We start from the raw sequence: 16,382 nt of genomic DNA on the forward strand, positions 1-16,382 counted from the left end.
TTTCAAAATCTATTCACAATCAAAATCTATATACAGGTAGCTAAAATCTATACGAATAGTTCCAAAATCTATTCAAGCACCATGGCCTCCTTGAATGAGTCAATCCATCTGCAAGAAGAGAAGGAATATGGATTTTTTATCAGGCAGTTAAAATAAATACAGACCACCATAAACCATTACAAATCCATAACAACATTACCTCTGGGCTGCTGGGATGTCATCTGCCTTGAAGATGTAGAAGATGGTGTTTTTGTGGTAGAGCTTGAATTGCAGCTTCTCTGTCGAGTCTTCCTTCAACACGAACCCCAGCAAGGGCTGGCTCTCCAATGCAGCCACATTCTTTGGTAGGAAACAGTTTGTGATGTGAAAGATGACCCATCGTCATTAAATGAATCACATCTTTTTGTGTGTTTTTTTTTCCAGAATCAGAACAATGGCATGCATGCACAGACCCCATTCTTTGTCAATAAAAAAAAGGACACGCATCTGGGTACAAGAGGGCTTACCTCGCTTGCAGCATATGTGTACAGTACTTTGTCTTTGATGACAAACCACAGCCTCCGGCCTTGCTTCTTGTTGCCCTTTGACCTTTGCAAATAACCACTCATGGAGGAGTTGTCTGTGTTGGCGGAGACCTTTCAACCAAGGATGACATATGGTTGAGACATACGCATACATACATGGATGCGCTACGTTCATGGTGGTCATTTGAATGATGGCGATGGTCACCTCTTTGAGGGCAGCTGGTATCCTCTTGTGTTTTCTGGAGAAGGTAAAGGCAGACTTGCTATCTGGGGACGGAGTGGTCGATAGAGCCTTCTCACCTGGTGATGGGAAAAGGGCGACTATCATGTATTTATGCATTTCGTTTAGAGACAAGTTCTAGGTATTGTGTATTTACAACAGCCCTGTACATATCTTTAATTTAACTGTACACGTTGTTATAAGGACGCATGTATTGGGAATTTAATTCAGCGTAAAGAAAAATTGCTTTACTGAGATCCCTATCTAAAGGCAACATGTATAACAAATAGCGGTGGTGTAAACCGTTTCATCACAGCCTTAATTAAATGGATGCGATTGATGATCAACTTGAGTACAACTTACTGCTCCGCTGCTGAAGAACGACGAAGCACTGATTGCAAACACGTGCCAGCTGGTTCTTGAGATACTTGAGACAGTGCTTGTTTGAAGAACACGCTTGGCACACCACCTGGTGAGATCATTCATCTTAGGTGAGCGTTAGATTAATGTGTGCATTAACGTTTTGTAACAGCTGTTTGTTCGTTTGGGGGCCAAGCATTCATTTATTTCAGGAATGGTTCAGCATGTATGTGATTCAGTCTAGGGGATTTGTATATGTTGTGTTTATCTTAAATCATCCTCAACCTCTCTTTAGTATATTAATAGTAAAAAAATGCCTTACATTTTATAAAATGTGTAGCAAAGCATGAGTCCAATTCCCACAAATTTTTTGACAAATTCTCAACCTTTTCGTAGCTTCTCACCTTTCCACAAGCGCGACAATGGTGTCTCCTCCACGTCAGGGTGAACTCACACGTGCAGATCATGCACATTGTGGCCCGTGGATCCGGGATCCATATGGGCGCTTTTGACCCTAAAGAAGCACCACTGACCCTCTCATTTTCCTCTGTCTGAATGAGAGAAAACAAGTATTTTTTATCCCCCTTGTCCCTGCACAGGACAATTGTGTGGTTGATGATCTTAAAGTGCCAATCTTAAAGATTTTCAAAGTAAATAAATGTCTTAAGTACCTATCACCGCATGAGGTAACACAATGATGAGTCAGCCTATGGCCCACTTGTATTTTCAGTATTATGAATGTAAAAACTAGGTTGCTTTGGCGACTACCGTTTATATCTCTGGTAAAAATAGACCACTTATCACTAAAGGTGTCGAAACTCAAACCTTGCGATTGCCCCGTTAACGACAGAAATAACAGATAAGTGGGATTGTGTGTACCAGCAGTCGTCGGAAACTTGCCTCCTCTGTGCTCTTGCTCGAGATGAAGCTTATTTTCTTCTTGGTGTGGTCGTTGATCGCCATGGAGATGGTCTGCAACCAATCGTCTCGTTCCGCGGCAGAACTATGTAGAAGAACATAATGTGATGAGGGCAACCAAGCATGTGTTTAGAGCATGTATGCCCATCAGAGGGAGAGTGCGCTGGCGTAGAGACAGCTGGCTCGTACCTGGCTGACAGGATAAAGGACCGCTCCACACTCTCGATGTTCAGCTCGTTCTGGTGGGCCTCATGCATCGGTTTGCTAACCTGCAATTAAAAGCACCAGCTGTGTGAGTATCCCTATTGTGCCCAAGATAGATATGGGAACGTACCAGGATTCATAGGAATAGTGCGGTGCAGTAAAGGGCTCACCTTCATACCGGCTAAGGACAACATGTTGTTGAGTTTGAACTGGCCGGACTGAACCGGAGTTGTGTAAAGCAATGTGTCATTGAACTACGGAAAGGAAGCAGAGGAGCTCAGAATAGACTTCACTTATTTAAGTTCAGCGGAAAAACAAGAAAAGGCAAATATGAGGAAATTAAAAATAGACGTAGTTAAAAATAAAAAAGAACAACATTTACCAGAAAGAACATTCTGGGCTGCATAATCTTTCTGGACAGCTTCTTCAAAAAGCCCTCTTTCAAAAACACCTAAAATACGAAAATGGAGAAGTTCAACCCAATATCACAATGTTACTGTTACAAGAATGACCCATGAAAAAGCCACCACGAGGCCATTGAGAATGTTTTTTTGACTCCAAGCCAAAAGGTTATGGGTTTGAAGTAAATAACTCCTGCCTACATTCTCATTTATGGAATCTATCTAAAAAATATTCACACTAAACCACTTCAAGCCTCATGGCTAAATGCTCATAAATAGTAGAGTACGCACCCGGCCAGGCTGAACGATCTCATGGTGGCCGTTCAGAATGCACTGAACTTGGATCAGCTTTTGGAAGTTATCCTGGTGGGAAAAACAAAGTGCATATCAGCAAACCGGCCCAGAACCACTGCACAGACACATATTATAATGAGTGGTGCGGTAAGCTATATATTTGATCATGGCTCACCCCTTGCTTCATGAAATCGTTAGCATGGTTAGCCACTTCCTTCACTATGACGAGGGCGGCTGTGTGGATACAATGAAGGTTTTACTTCGCACATGACCAATGCTATGGAGCTTATTGAACTCTATATGGACCTTACGTATGTATATTCAAGAGCAATCGGCCCCTTTACCTTGTGTGTCTTTGTAATCTGCTGAGGCAGGGGGAAGGTGTTTAAGATAATCTGAAACATACAATGACGAGTGTCAGAAGGGTCATAGCGCCGAGGGAACATGCGTAACAGTTCCAACACGGGGGGTCACAATGGGACTGTATTGTGTGCGAAATTCCGTGAATGCAGTCGGAAATCCCAAATCCTGACCACGCGGTCTGCAGGTGCTTACATAAGCGGTCATTCAAACAGTCCCAGGAGGAAGAAACATTCTTCACATTTTTACAATAATATCAGCCCCAATCCATTAGAATCCATAACATTTTCATCGTGGTACGGCTTAAGCTTGCTAGATCGCCAAGTCTTTGAACTGCACTTCATAAATCCTGTATTATGAGTGTTGAGGAACAAGATTGAGTTTGCAACATTAACCACTAGATGGCAATGTCACTCATTTATAAATTAAATATTAAAATGCACAAAAACCTTAGCTACTGAATCCTATCATAAGATATTGTTGTACCTTTATACAATCTGTAATTTGTACCTTCTACCAGAAATACAATAACACATGTGTTAGGAAGACAAAATGGGTCGTCACAGGCACCTGTGAGTAGGAGTTGATACTGGGGTATCCTCTGCACGGGTTTCAATAGGTAATGCCTCAGGGCCAGGTTTGCGCAGCGGGGACTGGCCTAGAGTGGAAAACACACACACACACACACACACACACACACAAACGTCAAATCACCAGAGGTAGCTAGCTACCTAGCAACACACAAGCCCAGCGGAAACCAAGACAACACAGAGTTAGTGGTAAGGTACAAGAAAGGAAAGGGGCCAAGCCTACCTCGAATGCTCTCACCACGGCCCCGAACGCAGAGTTCCTCTTACTCTGCTCTTCCAGTAGAGCCACATTCTTGTCAAACTCCCGGATGTATGTGGAGTACATCTTCAGATAGGGCCCTTTCTTTACAAAGATGTCTGCCAGCTGGGAATTCTCGTCCCTGCAAAGAGACAAGTTAAAGATTGTGATTTGTATTAACATTTGCATGTTGTTTATAATCCTTTAGCATCGGCATAAATAAAAGTCTGAATACATATTCCTTGAAAACCAATAACGTGAATTGCGGAAATTTCAGAATTGATAAAGTTATCGTGATGGCAACGAACATGCACGATTCGCATGATGTTCTCAATGATGTACCAGTTGTGGACCCTCTGCTCCAGCTCTCGTAGAAGGTCCTGGTTCAGCTCGTAGAGCTGGGGGAGGTTGTACAGGATCTGATTCAGGAAGCGCTCCTCGATCACAGGCTTCCCAGCCTGATTCGAGGCCTTGGAGACGGCCTCACGGAAGTCCTTGAAGAAACAAGACACACAGAGACCACATACACGGCCAGGTGAGCAGGAAAGCCTCCAGGAGTCCTGCTTACCTTTATCCAAGAAAACGTTTGAACAGCAAAGAGGATGACACTTGAATCCGTGAATACACGTCCAAAAGATAGATTGACAGAGTCAAAATAAATGGGCTTTGTTATTTAGAGCCATGTGTAAATTCCCTGAACTACTCAACCGTAGCTTGTCTCACACGAAAATCGAATTCAAGAAGCAACAAAATGACTTCCGAATGGCTTAATGTAACAGCATAAACCACGGCCTGTCGTTGTGTTCTGACGCGTCAGCACTTTCATTCATGACTATTATCTCAAGGATATCAGAAACCAGAAACATGTGAGGGGCAGCAACAGGGGGGGGGGGGGGGGCCTCTTTTCCGATGACGGGGAGTTTTTCTGTGGTTTACAGGGACGCAGATCTGAGAAACTGCTTACAGAAGCCGGAATAGTGGAAATGTCTGGAGGGTTAAACGTATTGCCTACCACTACAAGGCTGTTGGTTCAGATGTACTAATCTACAAATCTGAGTTCAGATGTACTAATCTAAATAAAAATCAATAACGCGCGGAAATGTAGTCTCGCTGATTTCTCCCTACTCTTTTCAGTCGGCCAGTGCTATATATATATGATATATATACATTAAATACATATATTTACTATCGTCAATTCGTCGTATCCCTAGAAGGTTAAGGGCTTACATGTAAGGGGAACCAATGTATATAACCATCCTAGAACCAACAGCAATAACTAAATGTATTGTTTGAAAACGTTCAAACTTTAAATCGTCATGCGGGTGTGTTACAGTCTTTACCCTACCCCCTATTATATAGGTCAGTATATAAAATGAAATATAATATGACACATGTCATGTAACATTATTTAAATGTCACCTGCATGTCAAGAGGGCTGATAAAAAACGATCGTGATGATCTTGCTCTTTGGAAGTAGCTGTGAATTTGCATTATCAGCTGGTTCGACACCTACAACATCCGAGAGAGTACCGTGACTTTATGTCCTAATTCCTCCTAACCTTATAAATAACTCATCATTCCCACGCACTTTGAGGACCATCATCGCTGTCTGTTGACTCATCCTTCCCCATGTGACTCAGGATGTTAAAGATCCTCATAGAATGTCAGGAGTAGACTCCTCACTCACAGCAATGTCTCTTCCTGTCTACTCGATGGGATTTAATCTCATCTTTTGTAGACATTTACATCAACTTTTGACTTTTCTTTTGATCGGGCGATTTATAATAAGCTTGATAAACAATCAAATTCCTGAGAATGTTACGGTTGAAAGATGCACAAATAGACGGAGCACGGATTGTTTGTTGGGCTCTGGGTGAGATAAGGTCAGATTCTCACACCGCCACCAGACGACGAAATCGGCCGGACTCATGTTACTGTTCCGGTTATACAACCAGAGAGTCTGGTGAGAGAACCACAAGGACTGTGAGTGGGGCTACGGGGAGACAGTGTGGAGCAAGGGTGTGGGCCCAGGTCCCCTGGAGCACCATAACCACACACATATGGAGGACCTCCAGCCATAAAGCCCTGCTCCGCATGAGATAAAGAAACACAGTGCTTCGGAACTCTGGTCAGTCAGCATGTCTGCACTTCTAATGTCCTCGAAGTGATTTCACAGATCTCCTGCTTTTTGTGAAAACATTGTTCTTGGATATAAATCCTATAAACAAGGGGCTTTGAAATGAATGATACTTACAATATGGAGAAGCTTAATGACATCCACAAACCTGTGAAAAGGAAAGATCAAGGTTATAAAGTAAAATAATTATGTAAATAAGGGAAATGAGGCAAATCATGTCCACCACAGAGCTCTTACACATTCTCCGAGCTCTTGATCTCCATAGCAATGTGATGGATCTTGCTCTTCTTCCGCCTGCATTCATTCTGACATGGGTAAAAAGACCAGTTTCCTTAGAGCCTGTTACAATACATTTTGGAACATGGTTGGGTAGAAGTGGACTCAAATGTATACCCTAGGGGTTGGGACACTGTAATGGTCCGTAGATCAAAACCCAACCGAAAGAGATCAGGTTTGACACCCATGGCCTGCAGCCTTTAAACATTCCAGAGCAAGGATTCTAACCTCCATGCCTGCATCTTAATGACTTGTATCTGAATTAAAATGCATCTCCCTAAATAACAATCTAGAAAACAGCTTTAACTCGTTATAAACAAGCAAAAGGTGTCAGGGAGCCTAGCCTGGACCAAGACAAGCTTTGAGGGATCCGCTATGAGGGATCAATCGACCACAAGGGTTGGACTGAATATCGATCAACTCTCTCACCTCCGTTTCGGCGGACGGCGCCGGCACGTCTTTACCAGAGGAGGAGCTCCCCTCGTCCTCCTCCTCGTCCGAGCTCTGAGCCATAATGATGTCATCGTCGTCCGAGGAGCCGTCTCCCTCCTGAGCCGCCTCGAGCTCAAAGGAGCTTCTGGTCCGAAAGAAAAACATCACGTAGAAACCACAGACGCGTTAAGTTAACGATCAGGAAGCAACGCAGTAGGTGGGGGGGTTCAGTCGAACACTAAGACAACGTTGTTTTTATTTTTTTGAAAAGTTAAACGTTTAAATGTATGTGACGGTACAGCTAACTATTCAAAAAGGGACAAAAAATAATTCAATTTGGAAGATAAAAAAAATCATGGGCCACTATCACAGAAACGAAAAAGGAAAATGTCAGGCCGATTTTTTTCACATTTCCTGTTCAGAGACAAGAAATGACATAAGATCAGAGAGGAAACGCCTACGGGATGGGATGCAGTCATCGTTACTGTCACGGAGCACACGGAACCTCCTCCAAAGCTCACAGGTCAACACAGTAGTCAAGCCAAAGGATGGATACGCCTTGACTAGGACTTATAGAACAGTGTACAGTGGAAGACAAACAGACTCACTATAAAATACGTGAAAAGAGCCCAAAAGAGATTCAGGCCCAGGGCCCAACAGCAGACCCATTAAGCTGGTCTGTCTACAGCCGTTGGGTGGCCACAGCGTCTTGTTCAGCTAACACGGCTTACTCTGGGGGCTCGCTGTGTCCCTGTATGTCGCTAAGTGCATGTGAATGTTGTGAACATGTGATTTCTGTAGCGTGAAGGACAGAGAAAACAAGATATTAAGTCGCCACAATCTGTACTATTATGCAAACTATTATTGTGCGATCAGAATTTTTGCATGCACACATTTTTGAAGCAAGCTTCTGAACAGCCCTCACCAACCATCTGTGGTCGGATTTTGGTCCGTCTGTTCAAAGTTAAATCATTATTGTTGAAAGGTTTGTTTTTGTTTCTGTTGCTCAGTGAGCACATTGTTTTACTGTAGGTCGAGAATGTCTTCTAATGGTATTCTCTTAGCAATCAGGTAAATTAATCTGCCCTGTTGGCTTGTCATGCATCATGTCTGACAGCATACAGGAGACAGGACTTGCATTGCTTACATACAGCAAAGGGTTGCCCCAGGGCCGGTGTTTGCATTGTTTCCATGAACACCGAATACCCCATTGTACACACTCACAGGTGTGTTGGTAGTGACTAATCCCTCATGATTGCTTATACCATCCAGGCGACATGATTATAAAAAAGGTGTGGCAGCCAGACATTGTACCAGTGTCAATCCTCGTCAGACATTGAAAACATACCTGACATTTCTACTTCATCAGTTCGCTTCCCCCTTTCGGAGAAATGCCCAAAACTCAGTGGGAACACGTTAATCTCTAACGGCCTCCATGCAAAAACCGGTTTGCGCATGCCATGTTTTCAGCATGGTGGACCCATTCCGCGTCGTACCCCTGACCCTGACAGTGTTTGATGCCATGCTCTACCAGGTCCAGCTTAGCGTGCGAAGCACACACCGATGGGTGAAAGGCAGAGAGGGAGAGAGACACAGAGATAGAGGCACAGAGAGAGAGAGAGAGAGAGAAAGAGAGAGAGAGATGTAGACAGATAGGGAGAGAGACACAGAGATAGAGGCACAGAGAGAGAGAGAGAGAGAGAGAAAGAGAGAGAGAGATGTAGACAGATAGGGAGAGAGACACAGAGATATAGACACAGAGAGAGAGAGAGAGAGAGAGAGATGTAGACAGGTAGGGAGAGAGACACAGAGATAGAGGCACAGAGAGAGAGAGAGAAAGAGAGAGAGAGATGTAGACAGAGAGGGAGAGAGACACAGAGATAGAGGCACAGAGAGAGAGAGAGAGAGAGAGAAAGAGAGAGAGAGATGTAGACAGATAGGGAGAGAGACACAGAGATATAGACACAGAGAGAGGTAGAGACAGCGAGAGAGACACAGAGAGAGGTAGAGACACACAGAGAGAGAGAGAGAGAGAGAGAGAGAGAGAGAGAGAAAGATGTAGACAGATAGAGAGAGAGAGAGAGAGAGAGAGAGAGAGAGAGAGAGAGAGAGAGAGAGAGAGAGAGAGAGAGAGAGACACAGAGAGAGGTAGAGACACACAGAGAGAGAGAGAGAGAGAGAGAGAGAGAGAGAGAGAGAGAGAAAGATGTAGACAGATAGGGAGAGAGAGAGAGAGAGAGAGAGAGAGAGAGAGAGAGATGTAGACAGATAGGGAGAGAGACACAGAGATATAGACACAGAGAGAGGTAGAGACAGAGACAGAGAGAGAGAGAGAGAGAGAGAAAGATGTAGACAGATAGGGAGAGAGAGAGAGAGAGAGAGAGAGAGAGAGAGAGAGAGAGAGAGAGAGAGAGAGAGAGAGAGAGAGAGAGAGAGAGAGAGAGAGAGAGACACAGAGACACAGAGAGAGAGATAGAGACAACAAGAGAGAGAAAGAGAAAGAGAGGGAAAGAGACACAGACAAGAGACACAGAGAGAGAGATAGAGACAGCGAGAGAGAAAGAAACAGACTTGGAGAGAGACAGAGAGGGAGAGAGACACAGAGGTAGAGACACAGAGAGAGAAAGACGAGGAGGGAGAAAGAGACAGAGATACAAAGGCATAGAGACGACAAGAGAGAGAGAGAGAGAATCCCAGAGGGAGATGTACCTCTCACTGCTGCTGTGCAGCTCTCGTCGTCTCTCCAGGGGCATGTACGGTTCCTGTTCCTCATAAATGTTGTCGTCGTCCTGCTCCGCGTGGGCCCATGCCGGGGACGGCCGTGGCCCTCTAGGGGACGCGTCGCCCACCATCTGGACGTTGATGTAGTCGGGTATCTCCTCGTAGTAGGGCATGTTCTCGTACGCAGCCTCGTCCCCCGCCTCCGGATGGAACTCGTCCCCGTCCACGCTTTGCTCCAGAGCGGCGTGCGGCGGGGAAGCCTTGGCCCCGGCGCCCCGATGCTCCAGGTCCACGCTCTGCTCCGACCCGGGCGGCCCCATGGCGATCCGCCGGGGGAACATCTTGAGCTTGAGGTCCAGCAGCCTCCGGAACGAGTGCCTCTTCTGGCCCTCGGAGCGGGCCAGGTCCACTGCCGTGAAGGACTTGGCTCTCTGCTTGCCCGGGCTGGAGCGCGAGGCCTTGGGCAGCGGCAGGGCCACGGCGGCGGCGGGCGAAGGAAAGACCCATCCCGGTTTCTCCGACGCCGGGGGCGACGGGAGCCTCCGGGTGGCTCTCCCGTCGAGCGAGTCGTCCGAGCGGGAGAGGTCCCGTTTCCTCTGGTCCGCCGCGGGCTTCCCTGACGCCTCCACCTCTTCCGTGGACCCCCACGTCCGCGTGAGCTCCGTGGGCGCGCTGTGCCTCTGGGGCTTCTTGGGAGGATCCTTCAGGCTTTGCATTGGCTCCCGCCGGCTGACACCGCCGCCCTCCATGGGTGCGAATGTGTCACCGCTGCCGGGTGCCGGTTGGCTCTCGGGAGGCGCAAGACGGGTATAGTCGGTACGATCGGACTCCAGGTTCCCCACGCCGTCCTCCTTCTCCTCCTCGTCCACCGAGCACTCCATTTCAAGGACGGGGTCGCCCCAGTGGAGCTCCACCTCCTCCACGTCCTGTGGGAGCAGGCACTGGGCAGGTGCGGAAAGGAAGGCCTTCTTCCTGGGCGGAGGGGCCGGCGGGGGACAGCCTCGCTGCCCAGGCAGACAGGGGTGCTTCATGGGCCCGCTGACAGACGTGCTCAGCCCCGGAGCAGGTGTAGCGACAGAGAGAGAGCGGTGGCTCTTCCTCGCCGCTGGCCCCGTCGTCACCTCCCTGACGTGCGCTTCCCCCCCGCCGTTCCCCGCCCTCTCCTCTGGATCCTCTTCCACCCGTTCCTGGCGAGCGAGGGCGGCCTTCCTGGGTTTCCGCGGGACAGGGAGGGGCTCCCCGCTGACAGGCTTGGGTCGCTTGGGCAGCGGAGGGGGCCCGCGGGGGCAAGAGGTCGGCTCCAACGCCGGCGCCGCTCGCCCGACCTCGGCCAGAAGTACGCAGTTACCGTTGGCCTCGTCGCTCTGCGTTCGTCCAGGCAGAGGGCGTCTGGGGGTGGCCACGGCTGGGCCGCAGCCCTGTTTGTTTGGGTGGTTCTTGGGGGATTCTTTGGGTGTGTCCCCCGCGGGCGAACGAACGTAGGGCGAGAGCCGGGCGCCGGGGGCGGACGGCTGAGGAGAGGCGTGGATCATTTGGTTCTTAATGGCGTCAGTCGTGTTGTCAGGCCTCAAGCCGGCTCTAGCCACTGGTTTCTGGCCCTTGGTTTCCGCCAGTCTACCCGTGTCCATGGCGGTGCTTACGATGCACTGGCAGTTCTGCTGGCTGCACAGGCAGATCGGGATGATGTAGTCCCAGTCGGGCTTTTTGTTCTCCAGCTGCACTCCGTTATTGGAGTTCAGGAGACCCACGTTCCTCGGCGTGCCGGTGTTGGCCAGCACGGTAGTTTGGCTGGTTAAAGAGAGGGGGCTTGGCTGCCTGGTGCTAGCGGGTTTAGGGAGGGTGGGTTTAGGCGCCAGGGCTGGTTTGACCCTCTTCTGGGGGCCAGGCGAAGGGTGAGGGAAATCGTTTTTTCTGGGGTGAGCAGGCGTCATCCCTGCGCTATTGGGCTGGAGAAGCTTTGGTTTAGGGGCCAACGGGGGCTTCTCCATATCTGCAGGGTGTAGAACGTACTTGATTACTGCATGATAAAATATCCTGTGTGCTTAACCTGGGCACCCACACAAAATTGACCATCAAGGGTCTATGCATGCCTTCCTTATCATGTTTGATAGAGTATTTTAAATTCCTTTCCAATCCAAGTATTGCGGCAGATATGCCCCCTAAGAGAACGCCCATTTGGAAGACCTATTATATTCTACGAATATTTTACGGTAAACTGGCATGTCACGTGGCATTTCCTCAGCATTCTTTAATATTAATCCTGTTATTCACTCATTCAACGGAGAGAGGGTGCTGAGAAAATGGGCGTCTTTATGCTAAAGTTAAGACCCCCATTCCGTCACCATTAAAGTTTATGTTAAAAATCTACATCATCGATATGACTTTCCATCTACATCAAGCAGAAAGTGTTTAGATGTCAGATGTTATGCATAATGAAATAAGAGTTGTTTTTCACATATCCCAAATTGCTTCCCTACTTAATTTGACACAGCAGGCCGATAGGTCCATACACATTCATGATAGGTTTAAGTGTATAAAGCAAAATATGGTGAAAGAGCGTCGCAATTGGAGACAGACAAGACACAGTGTACCACTCATGTTAACAATATTCATTGTGGGACTACTTTTAACATCAACGGACAGAAATAACAACTTTGTAAAGCGCATGATAAATGAATCCCGACTCTGGCAGCGTTTATAAACCCCAGACGAAGAGTGTCTTCCGAAGGCAACATTGTCAATATTTACAACTTGGGATCAGCTGATTGACGTAATCACTTTTGGTTAAATGCCATGTAGAATAGGCTCCTCACCTGTGTATGGCTGCTTCGGATACATAAGTCCTCAATGAACGTCCAGGTTGGAAATCAGTTCAACGAGAACGATACATTCTCCAGATCCTGACACATTTGTAGCTATAACTTCCACTTGCAATCTTTCCTCCAGCGTTAATAGTTAGCGCAGCACTTTGGGATCTAGTAGAGCGAGATGACTAGTTGACATGTAATCCCAAGCACCCTACTCCCCTTCTCTTGACGGCAGTATCCCAGAGCCAATCACGTTAAGGTTTCGTCCTGTAGTCCAACAAGATACCACTAGAGGGCTGTAGGGTTCAACATAATGACGTCCAATGTAAGAAGTTATGTTTTTTTATTGAAATTGTATTGCATCAAAAAAAGGCTATAATAAAATAGACAATCTAAGAAGTCATAGAACAAAGTCGTGATTGCAAAGATATCAAACTCAATGCATAATGCATGACCTGGTCTTAATATACATTTTCCAGCTAGACCTGCATCAGTGTGTGACATCACCTGGTTGAGCAATTGCGTGATAGTTTGTGATGTTATAATCGCGATTTCAACATAGTTTCCTTTTATTGCACAGGAAATAACAAATGATTTGATGGCTCACAATTCCACATCCTCAACACAAAGTCACACACTCTGCCCTGACTGACAGATGTAGCACACCAGTTTATTCTTAGGTCATGTGGTACAGTAGACATGGCTGGAGATGTTTAGTGTCTGACAAGAGGAGTAGGATGGGCAACAGGATTGCGTTTTATCGTTCTCCCGTCCTGTTGGGGTGTCCTCTGATCTTGATGGCTTCTCCTGTCCACAGCACAGATGATGACACAAAGGCATAAACTTATCTGAGGTCGAAAATAAAGCCTTACATTACATTTTCACTACATTTGGGGCATTTAGCAGACGCCTTTATCCAAAGCTACCAACAATAAGGACATTCGTCAGAAGAAGGTGAAACAATATATCGCTGTCGGCAGAGTAAAGATGCTCATAGAACCAAATGCAAAGCACTAACATTCCATAGGATAAAATGCTACCAACTAAGTACTATAACTAAGTATGACATACGATAATTGCGTACATTAAGTGCCAGGACGTACATTATTAAACTATTTATTAAACACTTGAATGGGTTATTATAGTATCACCTTATTTAAAATCACATTATTTATAACGAAGATAACACAGTATTTAGTGTCTAAATATTCTTACAGAATCTTACAGAAGATCGGAACTTGAGTCGCCGTGTGCCTCAGACGCGTTTCGCTGCGGTCGAGGGAGGTCGATATCGGCCAGGACTCGAGAGTGGACAGCGAGTCTGCGGCCACAGAGCCCTTCAGCTTAGCACTGTGAAAGGAGAGACCGCCGGGTGAACGAGGAGACCGGCCACAGACCTCCACGCGTAAGCTGGATTCTTGCGAGGGCACAGCAGGTATTCCGCGTCACGACAGAAATAACAGGAGCGGTTATATCATTCAAAGAGCTTAAAAATGACATGAAAATAAAACGACAGTTCAATAAGAGAAGTATACATTTCAATGCAAAGATGTTATCGATGGATGTGGTGACCATCGCTGAAAGTATGCACTGCATTATTGAAACTAAACATGTGTATGCATAATTTACCATTATATAGAAGGGTCTGAAATCACATGACTCTCCAATATGTTCTCCATGATTTAAAAAGTATTTGTACATTATACCACGATGCCCGGTCGAGAGTACCTGATCTTGTAGTCTGCAGGGAGACTCAAGCCCAGCCTGAAGTCTCTTCTGCTGGTGGAGATCTGCCGGTGGAGGCTCCTGATGTAGCCGCGGGAGCAGTTTGAGACGTGGTCGGCAAACAGCAGCTTCCCCCTGATGTACATCTGGGAGAAGAACAAAGGAGGCTCTTATTTCCACCATTCATGATCTTAAGTTCCATTGATTTTTTTTATTTTTTTATTCGAAATTAAGGAAACTGTTTGCGCATGAAATCCAAAGAGGAACAAGATATTTGTATCTGATTACATAAATTGTGCCTGTTGTCGCGCGCACGCACGCACGCACGCACGCACACACGCACGCACGCACACACACACACACACACACACACACACACACACACACACACACACACACACACACACACACACACACACACACACACACACACACACACACACACACACACACACACACACACACACACACACACACACACACACACAGATTGTTGGCAGACTATTGTGTAAGGGTTATATCTCAATCATGGAGGTTATCCACAAATGCCGTCACTCTGCTCGCTCAACAGTGGGACGTTTGTGGATTGCAAGTGTGGCATTCCACAACAGGAACCAGAGTATCCTGTTTGTCATGACAGCCGGGGCCATTTCAAAATCTCTGCTCAGTGTGTCAAGTTTCCCCTATTGTGTTGAGCCCCGTCAGAGTCCTACAGCTCGTGTATATTTATAATCATAAACTGTATAATGTTCAAATTGTTTTGCACACATGATGTAATGTATATCCTGTATTGTCCTCCTTTCTTTCTAGTTTTTAGTCTGCGGTGTCCGCAAAACAGCATTTCACAGCAAGTATGATCAATGTAATAATACCGTTTTTGAATCTTAAATCAATCAGTATAGTTATAGCCATCAGGTCAAGACATGCTCACAACTTCCCCTTGTAGAATCAGCCATTTGAAGAAATGGTCCGAAGAGACTGAGCAGTACCGTGTAACATTTAGGCGAGCTGCACTGCCCTCTAGTGGTACACGTCCGTGTGTTCATGCGCATAAATCAACAGACAGCTGCTGCTCTTAAAGCGGCGGTTGACGCATGCTAACCAGCAGTGTGCCAGGAGCGACGCTGTGGCGGATCTGCAGCAGGCTTCTTCTGGCCGGGCCGGTCCTCCCTGCGGACACCTCGTACCTCACCAGGCGGAAAGAGTCCATCTGACACTGAGAGGGAGGGGGGGGGGGGGGGGGGGGGGGGGGGGGGGGGGGGGGGGGGGGGGGGGGGGGGGGAGGGAGGGAGGGAGAGTGAGAGGGAGAGTGAGAGGGAGAAACGAAACGGCTAATTTGCATTCTGTTTACGTTTCTAGACGATTAAACCCTGGGCCCTAAACAAACACAGATGTACTGTGTGCTCCAATAAGGATGCGTCACATGTATATCATCATATCATGGTGTGCATCGGGCTGAGCATAGACGGCCAATGTACAATGCACAATGATGTGTGTCTTTTTTTGTGCATGTGTTTGTTCAACACGAGGTTGACAATCTTTTTTTTACGTTGACAGAAAGTACCAAGAAACGTTGCACATTAACTGTAGGCCTGCTCATCTCCAATACCTGCTCTTTAATGACATCTATAAAAATGATAATACATAATGATATAACACAGACAGACAGGCATGGATATCTATATATAATGTATGCACGCTGGGTGCGTATGGATGGAGGTACGCCTCTAGAGCAGCTAAAGCTCAATCGACGATTGAGCTTGGTCCGGCAGTAGCCAGACCACGACGGCGTCCTACCTGAACGCACGGCGCGCTGCGTCTCCTGCTCCGTCTCCGGTGGAGCAGCTCCAGCGCGTCGTCACGGCCGTCGGGCGCGGTCACACACACCACCAGGACCTGCTCGCCGCGGGGGCCCTGGCCCCGGACGAAGGCGTCGTACTCCAGGTCCGTCACCAGCGGCATGGGCCCCGAGCTGCAGCAGCCGCAGCCGCCGCCGCCGCCGCCGCCGCCACTGCCGCCGCCGCCGCCCTGGAGCCCCCCGTCCCTCGCCACGCCCCCGTCCCTCTGCAGGGTCGCCCGTAGCAACACTGGACACGGGCTAGAGGGGGTGGGCACGGGGGGGTCCGCAGGGGGGAGGTCCACTCCGCCGGCTGGAGGTCGCGCCGGGCTCCGGGG

The 16,382-nt window shown here is 47.4% G+C and overlaps 2 protein-coding genes across 5 annotated transcripts; both read right to left on the bottom strand.

The window, feature by feature from the left end:
• Window positions 1-18: 18 nt before the first annotated feature.
• Window positions 19-12,712, bottom strand: LOC130389442 (FYVE, RhoGEF and PH domain-containing protein 6-like). 4 transcript variants are annotated; one of them, XM_056599231.1, is made up of 21 exons: window positions 12,489-12,712; window positions 9,664-11,665; window positions 6,952-7,099; window positions 6,484-6,551; window positions 6,364-6,394; window positions 4,452-4,603; window positions 4,095-4,251; window positions 3,852-3,939; window positions 3,266-3,316; window positions 3,097-3,155; window positions 2,919-2,990; window positions 2,609-2,677; window positions 2,397-2,480; window positions 2,212-2,291; window positions 2,005-2,107; window positions 1,509-1,655; window positions 1,108-1,213; window positions 730-824; window positions 507-635; window positions 200-339; window positions 19-108 (listed from the first exon to the last, which is right to left on the bottom strand). In XM_056599231.1, exons 1-21 carry the CDS (start codon window positions 12,511-12,513, stop codon window positions 69-71), a joined length of 3,846 nt encoding a protein of 1,281 aa, XP_056455206.1. In that variant the 5' UTR covers window positions 12,514-12,712; the 3' UTR covers window positions 19-68. The 4 variants fall into 4 exon arrangements, with proteins under 4 accessions (XP_056455206.1, XP_056455207.1, XP_056455205.1 ...); XM_056599232.1 differs by having other exon boundaries at window positions 6,952-7,096; window positions 12,489-12,695; XM_056599230.1 differs by having other exon boundaries at window positions 507-824; window positions 6,952-7,096; window positions 12,489-12,695.
• Window positions 12,713-12,786: 74 nt separating this feature from the next.
• LOC130389058 (uncharacterized protein C3orf20-like) lies at window positions 12,787-16,169 on the bottom strand. The gene is made up of 5 exons (XM_056598723.1): window positions 16,005-16,169; window positions 15,310-15,423; window positions 14,211-14,353; window positions 13,698-13,832; window positions 12,787-13,289 (listed from the first exon to the last, which is right to left on the bottom strand). The coding sequence occupies exons 1-5, from the start codon at window positions 16,167-16,169 to the stop codon at window positions 13,196-13,198; spliced, it is 651 nt and encodes a 216-aa protein (XP_056454698.1). The 3' UTR covers window positions 12,787-13,195.
• Window positions 16,170-16,382: the final 213 nt, after the last annotated feature.

This window comes from Gadus chalcogrammus, chromosome 9 (genome assembly GCF_026213295.1).
Source record: "Gadus chalcogrammus isolate NIFS_2021 chromosome 9, NIFS_Gcha_1.0, whole genome shotgun sequence".
In the NCBI taxonomy this organism is placed as follows: Eukaryota; Metazoa; Chordata; class Actinopteri; order Gadiformes; family Gadidae; genus Gadus; species Gadus chalcogrammus.

Bases quoted from the DNA above. Each gene is read 5' to 3' on its own strand.
- LOC130389058 (XM_056598723.1), bottom strand. From the start codon at position 16,169: ATGCCGCTGGTGACGGACCTGGAGTACGACGCCTTCGTCCGGGGCCAG. The intron at 15,424-16,004 runs GTAGGACGCCGT...CCTCCCTCTCAG, and splicing joins GCAGCGCGCCGTGCGTTCAG to TGTCAGATGGACTCTTTCCG. The intron at 14,354-15,309 runs GTTAGCATGCGT...TTCTTCTCCCAG, and splicing joins TCGCTCCTGGCACACTGCTG to ATGTACATCAGGGGGAAGCT.
- LOC130389442 (XM_056599228.1), bottom strand. From the start codon at position 12,513: ATGTATCCGAAGCAGCCATACACAG. The intron at 4,252-4,451 runs GTACATCATTGA...GTCTCTTTGCAG, and splicing joins GAGCAGAGGGTCCACAACTG to GGACGAGAATTCCCAGCTGG. The intron at 3,156-3,265 runs GTAAAGGGGCCG...GTATCCACACAG, and splicing joins AGATTACAAAGACACACAAG to CCGCCCTCGTCATAGTGAAG.